Raw genomic sequence first — 25,309 nt, forward strand, 5'->3', positions numbered from 1 at the left:
TTGCAAGACAATTCTTATAATATTTTTTTTTGTGCCGGTCTTTTAAGTCCATTTTCCTACATGTTCTGTGCAACTGGAAACGAGCTTCAGTGCCACATTTCTGTTCTCCTGCTCCTGGGAGGTGAGAGAATTCATGAGCAAGGCTGAATTAGGAAAGGAGCAGTGTACCTTAAGCTAATTTTGAAGACAGCTTTACATTTTCTCAACTAGTGAGCTTCCAGATTCAAGTGTTGGTAATTGTGCCTAGTGGTGACATGAATGTGACTGATTTTAGGAAAAAAAAAAAGGCTTCTAATTTCTACTGATGCAAGCAGAAAAATGTGGCTTTACATCAAAACTTCTAAAATTCTTCAAAAGCATTAGTGTTTAAAATCAGAGACCTTTGGAATGTCTTTTGTGTAGTTTTATTTTAGGATATTCCCTTTATCATATATAGATGTGCACTTATTACATCCTTCAAATCGCTTATATGATTATATCACTAAATAAAAGTATGAGGTGATTGAAATTGATGCATTGTGAGTCTCAGAATAAAGTGCAAAATACAGTCATTTTATTATTCATATCTCCAGTATCTGCAGTGTCTTCCATACAAACGATGAATTCTGATACTTTCTATGGGCAAAAATTCTATAATCTGAAAGAGATATAATAAGATTTGGTCCTAAAGATTTATGTCTTATGACAACTCAGTCTGTAGATCTCTGTCCTTATATTCACCCTCTGTGTGGCAAAAATGTAGAGCAGGGGAGTTATTTGCTGGTAAAATGGGAAAATATGGGGTTAAAGCTGATGTTAGAGCTCATGTCTACAAACACAATTAATGCTGCATTAAAAAAAATCTTGTTTAAAAAATTAAAAGGCTTTGAAAACATCTGACTATTACTTAATTGACTTAGATTAGAAACATGAACTATGTGTGTGTGTGTGTGTGTGTGTGTATTTGTTGAAGAACTAGTATCTGCTTCAGTAAAGTACACTTAATTTTAAGGAGTGGGAGAATATTCAGTGACTTCAGGCTTGCTCAAAGGTAAATACTTTCCTGGATTGGGCCTACTCAATTATTTCTATTTGACAGTGACTAGTCCAGCAATTCTGCAAAAGTTTATATGTAATTCAGAAGCTTCAGTAAGCATGGTATTTCTTGTTGAGCTCCTGCACATAGATTTACAATATTCAGTCTTTTGCATATGTTAAGAAACAGTATGAGTATTAACAGAAAGTACCACAAATTTATTTTTATTTCCTCAGCCAAGCCACAAATAAATGACTCTTGCAAACAAACCAAATACTATTTAGTAACGGCGATGCAAATGCCATGAAATTATTTTATTTGGATATAAAATATTAAAGTAAATGATTATTTGCTGTGATATTCATTTTATCATCTTGGTAGAAAAGTAAGTTGGAGAAAAAGTTCTCTTTCCTTTCTTCAAGGAGAACTCAATATGTTTCTCAAAGTTATTAGATATTTTTTCATAGAATATTTATCTATAAACTTACAAATACTGTGTCAGAATGCTTCCTCTGTTGGGCAAAGAACTTCAAAATCTAATTTGTTTGTGTTGTTGCGCTTAATAAATATTGGTCTTTGCAAGTCTGGTTTATGCCATTTATGTTAACTGTGCCAACATTCTGATTTTGCTCTGAAGTATTCCACAACAAGCTGATATTATACAATACAAGCCCAAGAGCTAGCCGATCCAGTTTACTGAGTATACTTAGAGTATTTTGCTACTGATAAATCAATAAAACCATGTTGTAATCTACAAACTTCCATCTCTGTGAAGCAGCTATAAGCAAACTGTAAATGAACACGCAGGTCAAAAACTAGGATGAAGTGATTATGTTGACTCTGAAAACATTTGACTTTCATAGAATACATTTTAGTGTTTGAGGGAATGAAGTTTCAGCACTGCTTATATTTTCCTGAAAGACAGATGATAAATATTCAAATGATGATAAATATTTGTGTTTATATTGTAACTACCCATACTTTAAGAAAAGTGTTGCACTGCAATCCACAATTTACAGAGGTTACGTAAATGTAAATCATAGCTACACAAAGAAAATAAACACTTCACTTAGACTGTATGCTCAGTTCTGTGTTCTTCAACCCTCCTCAGTCAGTCAATGGACATCTAGGTTGTGCGAGGAATGGAGAAAAGACTTATCTGTAATTCCTGTTGTTTTTTTTTGTTTGTTTTTTGTTTTGCCTTTATTCTTTTAGGTGCACACTGTCTATGATTGATGCCAGGATAACATTCAATCAGATGCTAAAGACCTCATCACTACTTATGACACCCAAAATATCCATTGAACTGATACTCTAAAACCTGCTGTGGCAGTGTCACAGACTATAGCTTTTGATATTGAAACCACAGAGTGACCTACTAAGGGTCATCCTCCAATGAAAAGGAGATGACAGAAGCCATTATGAATCGTTAGTACATTCATCCTCTGGTCTGCAGTGAGAGCCTAGCAGCACCTTTGGTAGGAGCTGTAGAAATGTCTGTAAGAGAAGGGTGCTTCTAAACCAGGCAAAGAGTTTTTGTGCTACTCAGTCAGAAGTTTTCTACTTATGAAAGCACAAGCCCTCTCTTCTCTGAGCTGGGAAGCTATCAGTATTTGTGGCAGTTAGAACCTGCAGCTCCCTCCATCCCAGTCTGCAAATGCTAAGTGGCCTACAAAAAGGAACATGCAATTTAAAAATTGGTGAGCAAAATGTCATCCAGTTAAGATAATACAATTCAGTGCTGAACACACATTTCACTACAGCTTTGCAAAAGTGATGTATTTCCTTTTGAACAATGTGAATGGTACCTTAGGCATACCAAGGTAAACAAGATCTGCTTGGTGATACTGAAACACAGCATATCAAGAAAGGTTGAGAATGTACAAATTCAGATACTCATGGCATACCTCAGCTTAGATTTCAGTATTAGTTTAATAATTTATTTCCTCAAAACTCAGAGAATTTTACAGTGATTTTACTCTATATTGAATTTTTCTGAAGTTGAGCACAACCTCACTGTCTTACTAGATGATTTTATTACAGCAAGCAGGTATCTCTACCAGAGTTTTTAATTCATTATTTCACCAGGCATATTAGCGTAGTCTGAGGGGAATTTTTCTGAGAGGAGTCACTGGTGTTAGTGCAGAATTCCAACTACTTAAATAAATTCTGTCCCTGCTATGTACTGTTTTCAGTTAGATCACACATGACTTTTTTAATACGTTTCAATTAGTCTTAATTCCTCACTAAACCTAATTCCTTAAGCAGACCACTTCCAAGCATATTACCTCTAAACCTGATAATTTCACAGTGCCTGTTTTTGCTACCTTAGTTAAAGGTAACATTTTTGTTTAAGACATGATATGCTTGTTACTAGATTTTGCATTTCAGACTCTCTTATGTTCCTCTTCATGCCTTGCATGCCAAAGAAACTTCACATCAACTCTGCTGCACTGCAGAATTCTTTGGGGTATGTGGTAGTTTTGCGTGTCTGGGAATCTTCCATCTGGCTAGTGTGGATTTCCTAAACACTATAAAACCCCGCCTGTGGAGATTGTATATCTCTTATGGGCCCCATGGAGTTTATAATCTGCTTTTAATCATTGTACAAAGCAGCCAACACATCAGTCCTCATCAAGCAGTTTTTTCCACATTGAATATCCTTTAATGACTTTTTATCCAGTTCTGAGAGTCCAGAGCTATTGCTGATTTTCACTGGTATCCTGACTGCTACAAGAGTTTCCTCCCTCAACTCCTTCCATGCAAACTCTCGTAACTATTGACTTCTACAGCTTGTTACAGTAAGCAATGGATTCATAGCTCTTTTCTCTCACTTACTGGTCTTTTGACTGTAGCCACCAGCATCTGTTTCACAGCAAACTAGAGGTCAGATCCTTAGTTGGGACAAATTAATGCAACTCAGTGCAACAGAGCTAAGCCAGTGTACTGTAACTAAGAAACCAGCTCTATGTTTACGCTTTTCAAGTCACCAGAACTTCCTTTACATTTAAAAATGCCAACGCCAATTACATTATTCCCTATATGATATTAAAAGATTGTCAATATTCAATCCCTGTAGAAATTCATAGCAGCAGGCATGGTGGTTTCATTAAAAGCAAAATCACTTCTGACACAAATCACTGAAACTATTAAGATCTATAAAATTGTGCTTCTCATCGCCAGTAGTGATCATGATCTCATGTTCACCAGAATGCATTTTTGCAAGTTAAAAACAAAAAAACAAGCAAACAAAAAATTATATATATATAGGTATATATATTGCGGTCTAGCATTAACAGGGCAGTCTGAACATCTAAATGTATCATCGTGACAAAATAAGGAATCAAATTCTATCAATTCTTTTGAAGGATGAAAATAAAAGACAAAATTTAAAATAAAACCAATCAAGTTCTCTGACAATTGGTGTTACCTCCAAAACAAACAGCTCTAAGTCCGGGTGAATGCACAACTTGTTTCTTTTGTGTAGCACTTCTGCCTGCAATTTCTAATTAACTAGCTCCTTTCTTATCTGTAACAAGAGACTGAAAGCACACAAGCTACAATATAGACTTCAACTAAATATATGTAGGTATGATTTTAAAAGGGAGATAACTAGTTAACAACATTTGCATGTAGCAAAGAGGTTCAATTGGTATAATAAATCAGAACTGCTTGCAGTTAGCCTGCTCCCTGCATAGCTGTGCTGTACTGAATACAATCTGTACATTAAAGATACCATGTTTGCAGTTAAAAATCTCCGGGGACCTTAGACCTATACATAAAGATACTTATTTTACTCTTTTCTGAGACACTGACCTGTATCCTCATTTAAAAATGAACACTCCATCTTTATGTTATTAAACCTTTGTTTTGATCTATTAGTATTCACCAAAGTGCCATTTTACACAACCCCACACTGAATAGGCAAGGCTGGAGGTAACCATCTGCAGCTTTAGAGGCTGCGTTTGAATTGATGAAAAGAGCTTTGTGTTTTCATTGCCAAGTTTGATTCTTCCAGTCATTAGACATTCCCCTCAGATCGCATCAATGAAGCGAACTCTCTTACACCCATGTGTTAAATTCTCTTCTCCTCATGGTTTCCTTTGCCAGATATACTCCAGAAAGACTACTGGGTCTTAGACACATTCTTCTCACAGCTGTGTTAAAAAAGAGCATCAGAGCATCTTCCCAAAATCCATATGTGTATCTGGTCAGTCCCCAGTCGGAAGGTCACCTCGCATTGTGGTGTGATTATTCAAATGTTCATTCTTGTTCTTGAACCACACTGCTCCAATCATTCTGGGAGAGATTAGGGCCTCCAGCAAGCACTGGAGAATGTCCATGTGAATCCATGTGAAATGCACACGGCTCCTGTACTGGCAGGGCAGATTAGATTTACTCGTAGAAGAAGGAGATTCCAACCACTTACTAAATACTCAGCCTTAATTTTTTTCATTTTTATACTCTGGCAAATGCTAGAAAGAACAGTTTGTTTCTGGTGTCTCATTGATAGACTTATTTATCAGCATCAGCTAAAAAGCAAAACTACGTGAATAACTTGATAACAGAGAAATCATGTTCAGAAATGCTAGAGGGAAACCTGGGACCACTCATAAATGGGTGCATTCCAACAACAATGAAAGCTAGGTGACCGAACGGCACAACTTAGGAGGTTAAGCAAATCAACATTATTAAAGATAGTGGGTTTGTGGATTTTTATTTTTATTTTTATTTTTTGATGAGAGGCAGTAATTTCTTTTACTAAAACCACTTGCATATTTAGAAAATGGCTTATTTTTTTCTTGTATTCAAAACATAGAGAAATTTTATCTAAATCTGTAATTAACTTTCCTGAGCTCTTTCTTATAAGGGAGAAAAAAAAAAGACAAAAGGTTTCTTCAATAGTCATTTAAAGTCAAGTAAGAGTTTCTGCCTTATATTACTTCTAAACTTGCTTTGTTCATATTAAGAACTACCTTAACAAAGTGCACTAGGAGTATGTTTATGACAATTTATGATCATTTTCATAACTGTATATTTTAGCATTGCACCATTGCTGCATGGCTTTGTGTTTACTTTTAGGGGACTACATAGAAATTCTGCATGCATACCCTCCACTGCCATCTCCTGCACACAGCTATGTGACTGTGCTCACAGACTGAGCTACAATCATAAAACTGTGAGAAAAAGAATAAAAGCCTCGATAGATAAATTGCATTTAAATTCAATCCAGCTGCAAAGCCGTTGCAGAAAAATAGAACATTTCCTGGAAAAAAAAAAAACATCAAAAGTGGCCTCAACCTTTAGTGATAATTGGCTCATATTGATTTGCTACTACATTATGGGCTCCTCTGATCTCACTGACACTGGCAGCCACTTCTCAATCCCAGAGGCTCCAGTGGGAAGGACAGTTTTAAAACACCTCTCTTCCCCTGCTAGCAGCCGCATTAATGAATTTGGTAGGTTTTCTGGCCACCTTCTCCAGGTCAGCCCACCTATCTGATGAAGCTGCACCAGCTGACTCCTGGCTCTGGCAGGATGGATTTGTGAGGTTGTGGCACCGTGCCAGTGCTCCTGGGGGTCCTGTGCCTCTGTCCTTGTTCGCTGTAAACATTAATGACTCAGTGAAAATTAGAGTAGAGCATCAGTTAAAAATCTTAAAAGTCCTGCATTTTTTTTTTAAATTTCCTACTGAATAAATACGTACTGTGTAACGTGTACATATACATCTATTTATTTACACACACTGCACAGTTCAAATGTGTATTTGCTTTATAAACCAGGATAATGCTTTCTTCAAAGTCTAATACATATCTTGTTAATCTTTCAAAACCAAGATATATTCAAACAAATGCCACTCTCCACCTATCACTATTTTCTGTTTCTCACCACTTCTGCCTGCTTCACAGGCAAGAGCACACATCCTTTGCACTGCGGCGAGCTGATGGGAGGTATTTACCCTTTCTCAGTATCAACAGAATCTGACTACATCTAAGTTCACTATAAGCAGATTCCAGTATATTCCCCTTCTGGTTCCCAGCTGCTGTTTCATGTGGGACAGGATCCAGAAATTTTTTAGATGCTTTGTGTCCTGATGACAGGGAGCCCGGGACCACTGTTTTGACTTGCATCTTGCACTTAGTAAGCAATAATTGCAAGCAAGTACACAAATTAATGAAAATATGGCCAGAGAATGGATTAGCAAAGGCACTGTGAGTATTAATAAACTACATGATACAAAGACACAAAGCACACCCTTTTTCAACATTACTCTCATTATATTCCTTCTTAGGGAAGCTCGTAATTATTTTACTCTTCTAATTTTTAACTTCAGTTAGTTATTCAGATATTTTACTGAATAATACCAAGAAACTATTTTGTATAGTTGCTAAATGTGTCTCTCATGTCAGAATTAAATGTTACTTAGGCATTTAGCAGAATAGCATGTCAGGTAAACAGACATTTAAAAACCCTACTTAGGTAATGAATTTTAGCGTCACATTTCCAATTACAATAAACATGTTCTTATGACTGCTAATAATTAATACTAGTGCAATTAATATCGAGAAGCCTTTCAGCCTACAGGTTTATAAATTGCTAGTTCCTTTTTGAAATGTAGAGCATCCTACATCTTGGAAATAAAAAGCAAAGCTAACAAATGAGTTCCTGCCTAATTGCCAAACACTGATTTGTATGAAGCAGTTGAGGCTACAAAGGAATTGGGAATTCTCAGCCCGGTTTCCCTGCTGATGAGTAAGAACTGTCTGTGTAGTTCTCCCAGAGGTGTCAGAGGAATCTCTATAGTGTCACACAAGGGTTCTTAGCTCAAAGTAAACACACTTTCCACAAACTCAGCTGCTTAATCTGTTTGCAGGTTGAATTATAAGATGGGGGTAGATGACTCTGGGTGCTGGGAAGACGCACAGAGCATTTCCACAGTTTCTTGGTGAAAAGGGCATGCTATTGTCATCAAAAGGCTTCACCCAATTGTTTAATTTTGCTATAGGCTCTGTGGTCTGATCTCAGCAATAATGAAAACTAACCTGACCAAAAATTTCCCAAGTACTTGAGCATGTTAAATTGCACAAATTCTTTTCACTAAAGCAGAGCATCAGCACTACTTTAGTTTAGGTTATATCTGCACTTCTGCCCTATGCACTCTTGTTGCACAGGATTAAACAAGCTCCAAAACAAAAACAAAGCAAAAACCTTCACTTAAGCGTAGATCGCTAGTGTTTATAAATAAAAATAAATGCAATAACAACTTCAAAATTACTCATTTACAGAAAGGCACAGCCAATAGTCATTTTCAGGTGCTGTAGTTTTTTTTTTGTAGGTTTATTTTTGGCAAGTACATTTAATGCATCTATTGAAGTTCTGAATGCATCTGAATGCAAGTACTGATATTAAAGACCTGAATAATTTTCAGTCACTGGAAGTTTTAAAGTGATGACTGAAAATAAGAATTTTCATACAAAAAAATTAATGAAAAAGATTAATTTTTAAGTAGCTACAAATAAAGTTTTAAAAACTAATGATATAATCTATGTATTTTTAAATAGGAGAACTTTGTATGATTTCTTACTTGCTCAAGAAGAACTCTCATTAGTTCCTGCAATATATTACCAGCCTATTCCTAGCTACTCTCAAAATATGCTGCAGACATTGAATACAAATATAGACTGATGAGAAATTTTGCATCAGTTCAGCCTTGACAACCTTGGAGGGGTGTTTTGATGCTGAGGAGTGGAATGCAAAGATGAGAAGAGCCAGACTGTGAGGAGGCACCGCCTACACATTTTCCTAATTCCCAGCAATCATTCTGTCAGGAACTTATATGCTAGCAATAACTATCATCTCAATAAGGACTTCAGTGGAGATGAACTTTGAGAATTACACAATGAGAAAGAGGATACCATCTCTGTTCACCCATTCAGAGACTTCCTGCTAATTTCAGTGAGGTTTTGAAGCCACTCCTAAACAAATCCATCAGTATTTCCCCTTGAATGAATCCTGCCCCACATATAGCATACAAGAAATCATGAGAGAGCCTTAAGATTCTACCATGCAGCTATAAAGATAAATGCTTCATTTCCATAGGCTTGCCACAGGTGTAAATCATTCAGTGGAGATGGGAACACTTTCCCTGTGCATTGTACATGCAGAAAGCAGTTTCTGTAACACATGTGAGAGGCATGCTAACTGACACAGCACTGTTATAATTGTCAGTTTCATAGGTGAGTGAGTCACAGAACAGTCAAAAAAAAAAAAAAAAAGAAAAAAGAAAAAAAGAAAAAGTAATTTGGAAGGAGCTTAGTTCTGAGTAGTATCACACTTTCATTCACAGAAAAAATACCAGAAGAAACAATGTTCTCTATTTGGTTTCCACTGCAGTATTTCCTAACAGAAGGCAAGTGACTTACTTCTGAATCTTTTCATTGTCCTCCTTCAAAGCCTCCAAGGCCTTCTGAAGCTTCATCTTGGTGTCCTGCTGCTCGGACTGAGCTTGCTGCAATTGAGCCACCAGGTCCTCAAGCTGGCCATAGGTAATGGTCACAACATCCTCCCTGTCTTTCAGGCCACCTTCAGAAGTACTGAAAGCACAGTGAAGCCAGTCCTTCAGGCTCACTCCTTGAGACAAAGGTTTGTGTAAACTGGGGAAACAAAAGCATACACTTCATTAGGTTTCAGCCTAAGGCTGAGCTGCAAGAATAGTACACTAAATTTAATTAACATTATCACATATGGATCTAGATGCCAAATAAGTTCTATTACATATAAATTATATATTGATATTATCTGTATATACTCAAGTAAGTTCTACTTCAAAAATTATGGAAAACAAAAAGAACATTTGATTTCCACAAGGGTCCTCTAAATGTATGTAACAACTAGCAGATAGTTAAAAAGCCAAAAAGCTAATACACAAAAACATAAAAAGTATTTTTCAACTGCAACATCTTTCCAAACACTTCATGACCTGCAGGAACAAGTTGTTACTGTGATTTCCATAAAGTTGAATTAATCAGAGTAAATTACTGCTGTGTTATTAACTCATACTACACAGCCCTTCCTTTTAGCAAGCAGACAGATCAACTTCAGGGGCTTATATGAGAATTGCAGGTTTTTCAATATAATGAAAGGAATAGAAGTGCTGTGATTCACAAACAAATCATTAAGTTAACAGGATTATTCAGAAATATGAACAATTTGTGAATGTTAACAAATGCTAAAAATATCAATAACTACAGATGATAAGCAAAAAGAAGAATGTTGGACAGGCAGGTTATATGTAAGTCATGAGAAGAAAATCAGAAAAGAAGAATGAAGAAGATTGTGCATTGGGAAAAAATTGGGAGCGTGTTAGATTGTGAATTATTTTCCAAGGAAGTAGCAGGTGCCCAACTGCCTGAGTTATTAAGGTAGAATGGCAGAAATCACATTAATAACTGATTCCTAGTGAAGAAGCCTGCACCAGAAGGCTCTTTGTGGAACTGCCAGTGATTTTTTCCCACCTCTTCACAATTACACTTTTATGATGAATTTCACACCAGTGGAAAATGACACTGGTAGTACAAGAAACTCAAGGAGGATATTTATAACAGAAGTGATGGCAACAGGATATAACAGTGAGTACTGTGTTTAGATAAATAATGCACATAATTTCAAAACAGCTTTACAGACATCAGAAGCTGCTGCTGCACTGATGAATATGACTTGATATAATCCTTTTCACTACTGACCATGCAAACATCAACCATTATTTCTGTGTGAATTTCTAGTAACTGTGCAGACTAATTGCACTCTTTGAGACATTCTTCATGTCAGCAGCTAGTATGCAATAGAATACTTTCTTCCTTTCCAGTTTATCAAGGTGTTTGTACAGAAAACATCCTTCTTTCTGTCAGTCCATAGTAGAAAATCATATACAAACTAAAATATAATACATGTGGATAAGCAAAACGTGAATAAGCTAATGGAAATCTAGAAGCTAAAAGGTCAGAGTGTTGGTATGTCATTACGTCTACTACCTGAGGTTGTCTGAAAATAAAGTGAAGAACCTTTTCAATTAAATGAAGACATATTGAAAATATAAATATTTATAAAGGGATATTAAAATCCCTAGAACAGACTCACTAAAAATAAAATTACTTTTACAGTTGCACATAAAATTTATTGACTGAAGTTCCACTACAGTTGAGCATTGATCACCATGGAAAAATACAAAGATATGCAAATAATGCTGAAAACCAGGTAATGAAAAACCGCTGATGTCCAGTTCTTAAACACCTGGCACAAGAATAAAATGAAAACAAACAAACAAACAAACAAAAAATTGCTGAGAGGGTAAACCGTTCAGGGAATATATGGATCTCTGGTTTTCAAAAATAAAAATAAGGAGAACCTAAAAATCCTAACTTATCACACCTTGTTTTTATTTTTATTTATTTATTTTTCTTTCTTTCTAGAACACATGAAGAAAATAGAGCCTTTTATTTAGATTCAAAATACTGTCTGTGTCTGACTATAACTGGGTTCCTTCTGAAAAACTGGCTCCAAGCAATACAGTATGGAGTACACAGTTACTGTTTTAATGATTGCACCTGAGAGACCAATAGATTCTGATATATACTTATTTTGCCAGCCAGCATGTTGTTGATAATCTTTTAAATCTGTTTTTCATAACCATAAAATTGCCAGATTTTCAAGAATATGTACTTGGCTGAAATGCTTTAGTTAGTCCCTGTTGATAATACTAATTCAAAATTCCTTCATTAATCTCCAGAGGATTATTTATTCAAAAAATATTGATGCTGTGAATAAAAAATAAATGAGAGTTCTAGGCCTGAGGAACGGTTTACAAATGCATTCAGATACTTGATTGAAGTGATTCACATTTTGATTATACAAAACCTTTTTGCTTGCTCTGACATAACTGTTCTTATTCAAGCTTGGTCTGAGAGCTGCCTTTTCTGTGCCCAGGATGAAGAAAAAAGTCAAATGTAACACTGTCACTTATGCAACTCCAACAGATAGCAAGAGGCCCTCCCAAAGCCAGAGCAGCTTCAAGCCTTCTAAAAATGGCACCAGTTATAACTGTTCCCAGAGGGCCTTCATACTGGCTGAAAGTCAACGACATGAAGTGCTGCTCTTAAAACACTTCTCTCTTTCTGTGAGGCATACTTCTGCAGCAAGGTGAGAAATGATTTTCCACCTGAAGCAATTACTGAATAACACATGGAAACCTTCTATCTAAAGGAAAAAAAAGTAGAAACCAAACACGCTCTATTCATCCTCTCCTTCCTCTCATCCCCAGTGATAAACATGTCTAGTGTCTCCAAGCACATGCAGGTCTGATCTGTGTTTTTTTTTACCACAAATATCTCTGACACTCAGGTTCTGTAGACCCCTCAGCAGTCAGCCCACACTCAGGATGGTTTGGAAGAGGTCTATTCATCCTGCTGAGTGCTTTCAAGGGTTGGGCAGCATAGAAATCTGGAAAATACTACCTCTGAGACGCTTATGGGAAACAATGGAATAAGACAGGATTTAAAAAGCCTATAACACCTAGAAGGGCTTTGACATTTTGCTGCAAAGCAGAAGATATAAAATGACCAAGTTTCACAACACATGAGTCAGGAGCCTGACAGCTGGTAGACAGGTAACTAGATGGCATTGCCCTACCATAGACAAATATTTTATTAGCTTTCCTTCCTCTGCAATTAGGAGTTAAGAGTACTCTTTTCTCTCCATTACAACCACCTAAACATCTTTCTCTAGTTAAATGATGGCACCAGCTTTGTTAGCACAGACCATGTTGTGCACATTATGGACAACAGAGACTGCATTCTGTGCATTCTTACGATCCATCACAGAGTGTCACTATCTCATCTCTACCATGAGCTCAGACATGCTCTTTATATTGCGTTCTCTTATCAAACTCAAGAATAAGCACTTGCAGGACAGAGCCCACTACTGATTTTCTTCCCTGTGTCAGCTGTTGATATAACCTTAGGGTTTTACAGGATAACATCTGAACAGATTAGCACTGATCATGCTTGCCCATGCCACCCAAGCAAATTACCTGTGAATCTGGATCCAAGGAGAACAGTAGGCTGTTTCATCCTTCTCTCACAAAGTGATCTAGAGAGACCTGTGACCTGTTCAAGGGTCCAAATAATGTGGCTGCTCTATGATTGAAGCATGAGCTCATTGTCTGATGACCACCCTTCTTAGACTTTCCATTTTTTAATAATTACAAATCAAAGGCTACTAACAGACACATTGTGATCTTTGGATCTCAATCTTTCCACATATAAGTAAGAGCAATTGCATTAACTACCTTTGCAAGGTGCTCTGGGCTTCACTGCTGAAAAGAGAATTGTCATTGTTGAAACATAACAGTTTGATTTTAGGAAAAGCTAAATCTTCTGATGACATCAAGCAGCATTCTCTTTTGGATCTCATTTTCATTCTCCAGAGCACCTGCAGTACCCACACCATTTCCAAGCATAGCCTAGTCTGGGAGGGGTAGTAAGGACCTAAGGTTCAAATGATTAAATCAGGTGTCCTTCGCAAGGTTGAAGGACCGCTGAGACACATTCTCAACAAGAAATAATTGGAAACTGTACTTCCATTACAAACCCTTCATTTACATTGTTGCACGGTAATCAGAAGTCACCTCCTGTGACCAGTGGGCAAACTGCTCAGATAGCACAGACTCACATGCCAGCAATATGCACTAAGACCCAACACCTCCCATTATTTCTTACATATACTATAGTATCAAAAGATCCAGAACATCCACAAATATAACTTATGGGTGACAAATGCTTGGTTGAAACAGAATCCAAGCAAAACTTCCATACATTAAGCGATACCCATAAGCAGAAGAAAGCATTCTGGAGATTTTTGCATACCCTCTCTTCAGGTAGATGGAGACACATAGTTATTATCTTGTGGCCAAGAAATGCTCTTGAATTTCCCGAGCACCTCTTGCAGCAGCACCTGGAGTGGGGCCCTCTATTTAAGTGAGAACTGTTGGTGATAAGTGGACAGTCAGACTGGATGATCTTGTAGGTCTTTTCAAACCTTGGTGATTCTGTGATTCTGTGATAATCTCTGATTGATTAACGAGCCTGGCAGATAATAACTTTACAGTAGCTTTTTTCATGCATACATCAACTCTCAAATAGAGTGCATATGATTTTACAAAAGAGTCTTGGATAGGTTCTATGCTTTAATCCTGAATATTACTTGATACATGTTAACGTGAATTACACAACGCCAAGATTTCACAATGCATCTATATTAATTGCGAGACACACATCCACAGGCTATCTTTTTTTTTTTCCATGAGTTGGGGATTGTGTTTTCAACACAATAGCAGTTATCTACGATCTACATGAATCTAATATCTACAATGGTAGATACTCCTCAGAGTTTTATTGAGCTATTAGTTATTTCTACAATCAAGATTGCCATAAAATGCTCCTATCATGTTTTGACAGGGAATTAGATGTATTAGGATATTTTAGCCTAGCATTCACTGAGAGAGACAATCCATCGTCAAAGCTTAAGATCAATGTGAAATTAATGTGAAATTTTATAAATTTTGTTTTGTATAGTGATTTACCATACTAGAAGTGACAAGAAATAAGTTTACTGTCTTTTATGTGCTCTTTATTGCCAATTTATATGCTTTGGCCATTCTTAAATATTTGCCAAAGGCTTTAGTTAACAAAATAACTTTAATGTTGCATTTGTAATACTGTAGATATTCCCCACAGTAATAGATTGTTTAGGTAACACTGCAAATACAGAAGGAACCTTATCTATTAATCGAAGACAGAACTGGCATCAAGTCATTGGGAGTGACCTCAGTATCTGAATATAAAGAATGTTTAAGATGATGCCAGAAGCTCCATGCTTCATAGCATGCCACAGAACCCTGACCGCTTCCCCAGGATGCACTTCCCCAGGCCCGTGACGCACTGGGCCTGAAGGTGGGGAGGGCAGCCCCACAGACAAGAGCTGCTTTTATCCTCCCAGCACCTGTGCTCTCCAACGGCTGCTGGAGGCTGCTCCACAACACAGATAGCTGAAGAGGTGTGTGAGTGGTGGTGCAAAGCCAGCAGTGCTGGATGGAGGCCAGCAGGGAAAAAGCCTATGTCAGGGATCTGCACACAACCTTGGTGAAATAGGGATGGAGGATCATGGCCTAACTCCTGATTGGATTGGTTTGCTTTTCTTGCTTTAAGTTTGTTTTTGATCATGTCAGTTATAAGGATGGTGTACATTTTTTTTCAAAGCTAAACATAATTAAGAAAGCAGTAACTCTGGTTATGTGCTGAAATAACAGAGCTTTAAGTGCCCCAACTAAAACAAGTAAAAAATAGACATGGTAGGTATTATTTGTGCTTTTTTGGATGATCTTTGCTAAGTGCCCAATTCTGAGCACTGTCCCTTAAATGGTGTTGAGGGATAGATGGACATAGGCCTTCAGAGCAGGGCCGTATAGCTCTGTGCCTCTAATCCCAGACAGATCTGGCAGGCAGCCCCTTGGTTCCTGCTGACTTCACTGCACTTGGCAGAACAAGCACACGGCTGGCCTGATCCTCCTGCCTCCGAAATGCCAACCATGGAAATCTTTCCTATTGACAAAGAATATGCACATTCAAGGGTCATGCATTTCAGCTCCAAGACTTAAATAACATGCCACTATAGTTTGAATTCAGATTTGCCTGCATAACTAAGGAAATCTAATAGAGATTTCTTTGTTAGATGTTATGCATGTAGCCAGGGCTAATTTGGTTTGTGACTTTAGTTTCCTTTACAGCTTCTCACTGGTAAGGATAATGGATTCTGATTTCCATTTTATCTGAGTGACTACACATAAACTATGTTATTTGGACTGGACAAAATCCTTCTTCAAAAAGTACTAATATTGGTGTTTCACACCCTGAATTAGATAAACTGCAGCAATTCAGATGGAACAAATAGGAATCCTGACCCTGAAAACTGACATGAGCAGTGGAGCATCCATTCAGTAGAAAGTGATACTTCACATCGATGATCTCTTGAGGTCCCTTCCAATCCCTATCATTCTATGATACACATCCATCCTATAACTATAACTATATACATACACACATACACACACACACACACAAATAAATGAATAAATCAGATAGCACTAGTATAGACCGTAAGAAGGCACTGGAATCACCTGAAAACAAGCTCAGTGTAATGACTTTGTGCTGCTGACTTTTATTTTTGTCTCCAGGGAATATTGTTTACTTTGCTTTAAAATTATATGAGTCATTTTTGTTACATGCCTTTTTTTAATTAGTTTGAAGGAAACTGTCATTTGAGAAAGAGAGCGGAAATCAATTCTGATTCGATACTGATAGCTACTGTGCGATGTAAACTGTGTGTTCTTTCTAATTAAATGTAAACACATTCAGTTCTAAAGTCCAGCAGTGATGACAACAACTACTAGAAAGGATTGCTTAAGCCCTGGTCAACTGATTCTTGTGAACCTTTTGTTCATACCGTAGGTGAGCTTGTGCAATCTGTCGCAGGGTGAACGCCAGTTGTAACTGACTTTATTTTAGGTCATCTTCAGAGAAAAGACTTGACAAGAATGTGGAGCACTCTGTAATACCTCAAGTTACTCATTAACTATGTCCTTCTGATAGCTAATCAATAGCACTGCATGGAGCCAAACACACTGCACTGAACTGCCCCTCTTCCAAAAGCCAAGTCTTGGTAAATATTTAATGGCAGTAAAGGTGTTTTTACTGTTATCAATCTGATATGTTAAAGAACTCTTGAAAGAAACTTTATCTTGCTTCTTTCTGCATAAATAATTTGTTCAGTTAAAATTTTAGTCTTATGCAAAAACACTTAAATGCATTTAAATCAAGACTTTGGACACAGAATTTGTAGTTTCAATCCCCAAGTCAGAAAAAAAAAAAAGGAAAAATAAAAATCAAAGTTTATTTCCTTGATAAAATGCCAACTAGAAATGCACATCAAGGAACCCAGCCCTTTATACTGTAGTAGTAAATACTGTGCCAGACTCTCTTGAAACCTGTTATACAAGTGCACATTTGAGATTTTCTTACAAGGCTTCAGTTTCTGTAAAATTCCTAGCTCTTGCTCACTTCAAGAAGGCCTTCATTTTTTCCTTTTCACAAGTGAGAAACCCAGCTCTTTAAGATAGTTACAACAAGATCCAGATACTTTTTGTTCCCCTACAGTGAATATTCCCATCTTCAAGTGGATATAGACTCATCTAATGAGTTTTACTAGGTGTTTTTTCCATTTTGTATTTTTCTGTGCAGAGCAGCTTGTCTAGATAATAAACACTTTTATCCTAATACTTCAACACCTTAACACGTGTACCCCACTGCCCCAGCCAAGTAGGGTCCAAATGTCTCCTGAGGGACTTAGACAGGATTACTCCATGCCTCTGTGCTAATATCACAGGACAGAGGAGTCTCCTGACCCCCCCCCCCCCCCCCATCAGCACAGTCTTCCAGGCTGCTCTGCGTGATCCAACTCTACTATGAGCATGAGTATTTTGAAGAAACTGATTCAGCATTGGATCCAAGCTTTTTCTTGGAAAATAATCTGGGAATAAAACATTGATAGCATTTCAGGTTCCAAAACGTGAATCACCATAAATGTTTTCCCAGAAGTATAGCACTATTTTTTTTCCCCAATGTTTAAATGGCCTCTTTAGTGCCTGTGATGCTATTCAATAGATTTTCAAAATAATAATCAGAAGAATCATTCCCTAATGCTGGCACAGATAAATTGGACAGCTAAGAGTTCTCAAATCAATACTACTTGACTCTGATGAAAACAGTATTAATTAAAATCATAAAGGCAAATAAATCAATCATGCAGTAAAGTTCATGGTACCATTCAGAAATGACCAGCTGAAAAAAGCCTGTTACAAATAACTTTAGAAAATATCTACACTTAATACAATGTTTTCTTTATAAATCAGCCATGATTGTGAATTTTATGGCTGTCCAGATTTGCTATTGTGATCACACAGCTAAACTCCCCCACTGAACCAGAAAAGCAACAGGCAAGTCTGTCTTGGACGTAGGGCAGAAAGCCAGTTCTGCCTTCCAGCATAGCCAGGAACATCCAGCTGAGTAGATGGAAGAGAAGTGTCTCTCCAGGAGAAGGTAATTAAAAGAAATACAAAGAATGGAAACGTGTTTCAAAGATGGAATAACTAAACACATTTGGAATTTGAGAGAGCGATGATCTAATGGATGAGCTGATCAGCCCTAAAGCTAGAAACTCACACTGTAACTGACCTGGGAAGGGGATGCACATAAGGTTCTGCCCTCTTATCATTACTCTTTTAGTGAATGATTCAGCTGGTGAAAGATCTTTGAATGTCAATAAAAAAAAAATTAAATAAGTGTGTGGTTTTGGTTGTTTGTTTTTCTTTTTGTTTTGAGTACACTTCCCCACTGTCCCAGAAAAATAGCATGTATTTAAACAGTTTTGTCTGATTTTTCTCACAAGAGTTACTGAAAAACGTGAAGCAACTCTGACCATAGCGGAACAAAGTGTTCTGTGCTCCAACACATGCCTGGCTGTGGGTACTGATGTGCCAGGAAATGAAGTATGCCAATGAACTCTACATGACTGTGCCCAGCACATGGTTTTCCCACTGTCTTGGTAATTGTGCCTTTCTGAGATGGCTGCTGAGTCACCAGGGAACTAGTGCTGCAGGCTGAGAGCCTTTATCCAGACTGGCACTGACTGGTGTCTACCTTAAAGCTATCACAGCTTCTCCTGTACAAAAACAAGATTGGTTTGGGGACTGCTATGTAGAAATACACCTAGCAAGTTGCCTCCAGAAAGCCACTTAAATGACATAATGGCAGTGTATTGCTACTCAGTAAGCCATGCCTTGCCTAGCTGTGGCTGCCAAACCCTTGTTCATACATAAATCATACAGCTCCTTGGGCAGTTGAGCACTATGAAACAAGGCAGTTAAAATGATGGTTTAAATGATAAAGGGAACGCTTGGGAAATTTAATACAGGGAAAGTCTGCTTCTCTATTGTACCAGAACTTACTGGGATGATGGGGCAGGCTTGTCTGGGCCATTCTCCTTAGCACAAAAACAAGAACACATGCTGAAGAATGATTTAGTAGATTGGAGATCAGAGCTCTGTCTTGAGTTCCCTCTTCTGTTTCATGTCTTCTGAGTGGCACAGAACAAGTCACAACATGCTCACCTCGGACTGCCATGCGGAAACTGGGAGTTAAGTGCCTTTCCCTCACTTTTTGTCCTTGTTAAGTTCTATCTTGTGGGCCCAGGATTGCTTCCGGTTACATATGTGTATCACATCTGGAAAACTGATGCCTTAATCTTGGTTCAAATCTCAGTGTAAACATTTGTTATTCATGGGAAGATAGAAAAGAGCTAATTAACAGTATGTACGGGTTGGTAATGCACATCAGCCTGGTTAACCTTAGCAGACAGATCCAGGTTTGGGACCTGGACAGAAGTACCTCTGCAGTTTCTCACAAGTAGGCAGTCCCTACCTTCCTGTTGTGGGTTAAGCAGCCAATGCCACCACAAGGTGAGACCAGTGACAGCAGGTTCCTGTCTGCCATGAGCCCCAAAGCTGTGCTACCCAAAGGATGTTCCTTGCATCCTCCCAGGTGAAAGGGCCATTGGCAGGGTGGGCTCAACAGGTGGAAGCTGAACAGTGTCATCTTAAAATGTGAGGGATGAGACTGGTTTCTGCTAGAGAACGATCAGTGAAGAGGGAGCTCCAAAGAGTAAGGGCTGAAAAGATACCAGAAAGAGATGCTAAGTTGATTTCTCTATCCTACAATTCTTAAATCTGCTTTCTCATTTCTCTCTTCTTTTATCCTCATGAGTTTTAACCACTGGGCTATTGAAATAAAATCTGTGAAAGAATAACATCTTTAACACACTTTGAATAACATTTTTAACTCAGTCTTAGCAAAGAGGAAAACATCAGTGTTAACTTCATGAGGCAGGAGCTCATGAGAAAAACTGCAGCTTCCTCTTTTTACCAGCATACAATTTCTCCATAGCCAGCAGGTAAAAGCGAATAATTGTAGCAGGAAACAAATTGGTTGCACTGAACCAAAGATCTAATTATTTTCTCAACACCTAACATGGAAAATGAGTGAGTATGAAAGCTCTTGTGAAATCTAGCCAGCACTGAATTCAACAATATTTGACTCATACTTCCATTTTTTTGGACAGATAACATACTATACTGATACATGTTCATTGAATATTCTGTTTTCCTCTGATAGGAGCAGTAACACTGCTCAAGAAAGTGAACTAAATTCCTACATCACAAAGACAGTGTTGTTTTATTGTTGTTGACAGTAGTTGTTTTATTTATTTACTTGTTTTATTGCCACAACAGTAGAATTATGGTTAAATATGACTCTCTTAGTTAAAGATGATAAGGAAGAAGAGCTAAATGGAAGAATATCATCCGTTGACCTTAGGCTCAAACTGTAGGCTCTGTATTATTCCATATAACAGATTCTGATTGAAATAAATAGATTGTGATGTTAGACAAACCTAGATAAAATAAAGACCCTGTCTAGCTCAGAAGGACCAGAAAAAGCCAATCTGAACAGCATTACCCATCCTCCCCACTGCCTTTGTATGAGGGACAAGTAAGAGACAAATTCACAGCACTCCTCCCTGGTGAGTCTTTCCACCAATTCAATCCTCCTCAACGATGGTGGATTACTTTTTACATTACTTCATTTCTGTTGAGGACTAAGATGAAGCCTAATTAAGAAAGACTTGAATTTATCGTATCAAGAAGCTGAAGGCTGCATCCAACAGTAGGTACCTGCATCATTCTCCATGTCTATTACAAAATACATCCTGAAAATCTTAAACCTTCCTCCTGATGTCCAGAAATAGAACATTAGAAAAGGAAGAACACAAGAAAATATTGTTTTTTACATTCAAAAAGAGGTGCAGGATGCAGTTCCTTCAACAGTTAAAACAAAACAAAACAAAAAACAAAACAAAACAAAAAAAGACAACCACCAAAACCAAAACAAACCAAACCAAACAAGGAAAGAACAACAAAAAATAACCTAGATATTTGAAAATTGGGCCTGAAATTTGCTTACCTCGATGACCAAGGCATGAAACAAGCCCTTCAGGACAAATTGTGAATGCAAAGTACACAGTTTTTACCTTAATGAGATACATAAGAACACAGCTACTGAATCAAGCCTATGATATGCCCCTAAGTTATTTTCTCATGGACAGTGGGTGAGAGGATGTCATTCCTCTGTTTAATCAGGAGTTAAAGACTGTACAGTAATTCCTTATTTTCACAATATTCCTTCTGACAAAGATAACAACCATAAGAATGGTTCCCAGCTGGCTAAACCTGACATACAGGTTTTGTTAATAAAAAAATGCATGACTTAATTAATGAAACGGATCTATTAAGACTGTCCCCCAATCTACTACAGTGGCCACACCTACAGCTGAACTTCATATGACCTATCTTATGCAAAAAGTATTGTAATAACTTGCACAGGAAGTTGTGATAGAGAAAAGGTTGCTATGAAGAAAAACTATGACTCAGAGATACATACAATGCCCCTAGAGGAGAAAGCTTAGTATTTTCACTTTTACTCAATGTTTTCTTTTACAATGAATAAATAATTGAAACAATTTTGTTAAGCTGTGTAAAATTATTTCATCAAGAGTAATTATGTTTGATCTATTAGCACCTGATACTATCTATTGTCTAAATTGCCTGTATTCAATCCACGAATAAAGTCAACAGTATTAGCGTCCATTATTGAAGCATTAGTTAAGCAAAAATCATTTTGAAGTATTTTACGATTGTAACGCTCCTTCTGGAAAATGTTTGAAAGAATTATCATTATACCAACAACTTCTCTTTTCTTTTTTTTTTTTGAGGCACGTTTTAATATAAGTTTGCAAACTCAGGATCTTTAAACTCACAGTTTAACTGTTCTGTTCTGGCAAGCGTAAATCTGCAGCAATCTACTCATTTTACATGCTTCTCTGTTCCTGTCTAGTTGTCCCACACTAAATTGCTATCCAAATTCAGCTCCATCAACTTTGGCAGGCTCAACACTTCCTTTGCTGAACCAGTTTTTTGGTTTTTTTTCCCCTTATTCATGAAGAGCTGCAGTGTTACAAACAGAAAGAAGGAACTCAGCAATATTTCCACTCCAGTGCTACGTACATACATTCATTGGTTTGACCAAATAGATCCTTTAATTAAAAATAATACAACTGTATTCACCTATCTAGAAAGCAGATATATTTTTCTGTCTTGCAGCATCATCATTTCAAGTACTTATTGCCTTTTAGTAGAGGAAATATGAACTATTTGAAATTACATTCTCACTTGAAGCAATGAATGACACAGTCTTCTCCAGAATAAAAAGCTACTTTCTCTCCTTGGAATAGTAACTTTACAGTAATTTAGAGGGAGCAGGAGAAACAGTTGGTCATTAAGCATTAAATTTATTAATGAGGCACTCACAGTATATCGTTTGTCTAGAAAAGGCAGTTCTGTACTTGCATTTTAGAAGGACTGCTGGAATACAATAGCTACTGTGATAAATTTAGGTTTCCCTCACTTAACTTCTAGTTGAATCTAATAAAGAAAACTTAAATCAATGTACTTTCCAAAAATATATGAGTAGCACTATTCACATCTTACAGCTAGGGTAATCGGGAGGCAAAGAAAAAACATTCCAAAAGAGGCCCTTCATTTTCACTCCCCAAACAGAGACCTTTAGGATTTGATATTTACAGGTTTCAGGTACTTGCAGCTCCTGATGAAAACAATACTAAATCAAAATACTCCAAAAAGAAGCCCCCCCTAAAAAATTTTGATGGCATATAAATTCACCCACTACTCCAGACTCGTATCACTCTGGATGTCCTGCTCAGTTCCTGAAATCCTCAGGCCTGAGTATGTATGCACATGGAGCATCTTGAAGTGTTTTCTCTTTAACTCGTATTTGGAAGCAGAGCTCCCATAGGACTCAGGAAAAATGATACAAAAGTGAGACAGGCTAGGGATGCTAGTTTGCTTTATACAAGGGTTCATATGATTCCCTGGAGTACAGGGAAAAGTACCTAATAAGCGATCTGATTCCTTAGGCAGCACAAGGGCTGCCCTGAAAGTAATGCCTCCTATTTTACTACGTTGGTCCACAATGTTAGAGGCAGATGTTGGTGGTATGGCAGTAGAGACTGAAACTTCCCACCAATATTCAATTACATTTTGTAGTTACCGTGCGACAGATAGCAGCAGAGGGGCAACCTGACAAAATGTCATCTGACATATGAAGCAAAGATGTGCCACTGAATTTTTCCATGCAGAAAACATGACACTCGACATTCATTGACAGTTGCTGAACATTTCTGGAGACCAAACAGTAGATGTGAGTGCACTGAGGTGGTGGGTGGTGCATTTCAGCGTAATATTTACATGAACGTAATAGTTACATGAAAGCTAAACCATGCTCCAGGGCAGCCATGAAGATTTTTGTGAGTGTGGCATGCAGGCTCTTGTTTATTGCTGGTAAAAATGCACAGGTACTGGCAGTGACTATGTTGAAAAACAGTATTTTGTGCACCTCCTTACCCGGAAGTTCTGACTTGCTTAAGTGGTTAGGTCAACTCCATAAATTTTAGGAGGCACAATCAAATAATAATGGAAAGTATTAGGACTGTACCGGAATACAATCAAAATACTGTAAGACAGTCCAGGGTAAATATACCTGCTTTTGAGGAACTCCAGAAAGAGAGACATCAAGAGAAAGAGCTTTTAGTATATTCCCTTGTCTTCTGTGACCTAATGTGAAGTAAACAAGCTGTTAGTTTTGTCTGTTTGAGAAAGAAAAAGTTCATATGAATTTTGAAGAAGAAAAAACTTTGTGAACAACTGTATGTTTTCCAGCAAGAAAATCACTCAGTTCAGATGTTATTTCTAAGAGTGTGAATGTGATGGGATTGTTTAGATGTGTAAAAGCTTTGGGAAACACAAAGTAAGTATTTTACAACAAATGGAAAAATAAAGAAATAGCAGTCTGATAAAATAATCAGAAGCCAAAATCTGATGTATGCTTACAAAAGACAATAACACCTTGCCGATGCTTATGGCAAGGAAAAAGTCACCAGCTGTTACAACTGAAGAAGCAAAAAACCTTCAGAGAGAGATTATGGGAATGCAAAATGGAGTATGACATTATCCAAGTAACTATGGTGTGTGTCTGGGGGTAGAACTTCAGTCACTGGCCCCATCAAATACTGACAAAAGGAATGTGAGAACTGTTCCCAAGGTGAAAGAAGACAGGCTGAACAATCTGACTAATGGGATCACACTGAGCTAATGAGATCACTGAGACTTGCTTTGCTTCCGTTGGTGTATGTAAAAACTGTCTTTTTTTTATTTAAATCCCCTCTTTTAGCAAGCAGTGGGATAAATCTTGAGGGATTTTTGAGAGACTGGGAAAAGAGCATATCTTCAGATTTATGACTTGTGCAGAAAGAGTCTATGAGGCAAGGACACTTTCAGTTTAGAAGTTTACAAATTGTGAGAAGGGTCTTTATCAGAGAGACAAAAAAAAAAAAAAAAAGAATTAACAGAAGGCTTGGACTTGTTAATACCTTATTGAACATACATTTTTTGCTACTACCCTGACTTACATATGCAGAGGTTACAGACACAGCATTTGCACAAGCCCCTGGTTGCTCTCTCATAACTCTGCTGCACACAAGAGAAAAAACCTTACTGCACTGAAGCACCAAACCATCTACAGCACATTCATAATTTACAAGCACTGGCAAGACTTAGGGATGCTGTAAATAATGTTACCAACTTCTAGAAGCAGTAGAAATTTTGCTTAATGAGTTAGTATCTTGATTATGGCATGCTGAAGGTATCCTGGAGATGTTGCTAGACTAGATCATGAGGTTTAAAAAAAAAATAGAACAGGTCCAAACAGCCAAGCATTTAATCCTTCAGTAAGAGATCGGCAATGCAAGACGGCATTCTCACCTGACATCCCTTCCCAGCTTCCTAAATATAAACTCAGGTGCCTGATCTTATGTATTCAGCATCAAAAATTTTGGTCCCACTATTTAACAGGCAGATCTCGTGGGAGGCCTCTTGTAACCAGTTTTTTTTTTTTTTTTTTAAAGCCTTATATTATTGAACAGATACTGGCCCAAGTCCAA

General features: G+C 37.4%; 1 protein-coding gene across 5 annotated transcripts in view; it reads right to left on the minus strand.

The window, feature by feature from the left end:
• The window catches only part of MIPOL1 (mirror-image polydactyly 1), a 172,934-nt gene that overhangs the window by 11,607 nt on the left and 136,018 nt on the right, over nt 1–25,309 (minus strand). For 3 of the 5 annotated variants that reach the window (XM_065753195.1, XM_065753212.1, XM_065753203.1), the window contains exon 11: nt 9,439–9,669. In XM_065753195.1, coding sequence (XP_065609267.1) covers nt 9,439–9,669 — 231 coding nt within the window. Of the gene's footprint in view, nt 1–4,726; nt 5,392–9,438; nt 9,670–25,309 lie in introns of those variants that run through there. The other 2 variants (XM_065753218.1, XM_065753227.1) reach the window with 2 other exon arrangements.

The sequence above is a fragment of the Cyrtonyx montezumae genome, unplaced genomic scaffold (genome assembly GCF_038088225.1).
Source record: "Cyrtonyx montezumae isolate F1298 unplaced genomic scaffold, pur_monq_1.0 scaffold_10, whole genome shotgun sequence".
NCBI classification, from domain to species: Eukaryota; Metazoa; Chordata; class Aves; order Galliformes; family Odontophoridae; genus Cyrtonyx; species Cyrtonyx montezumae.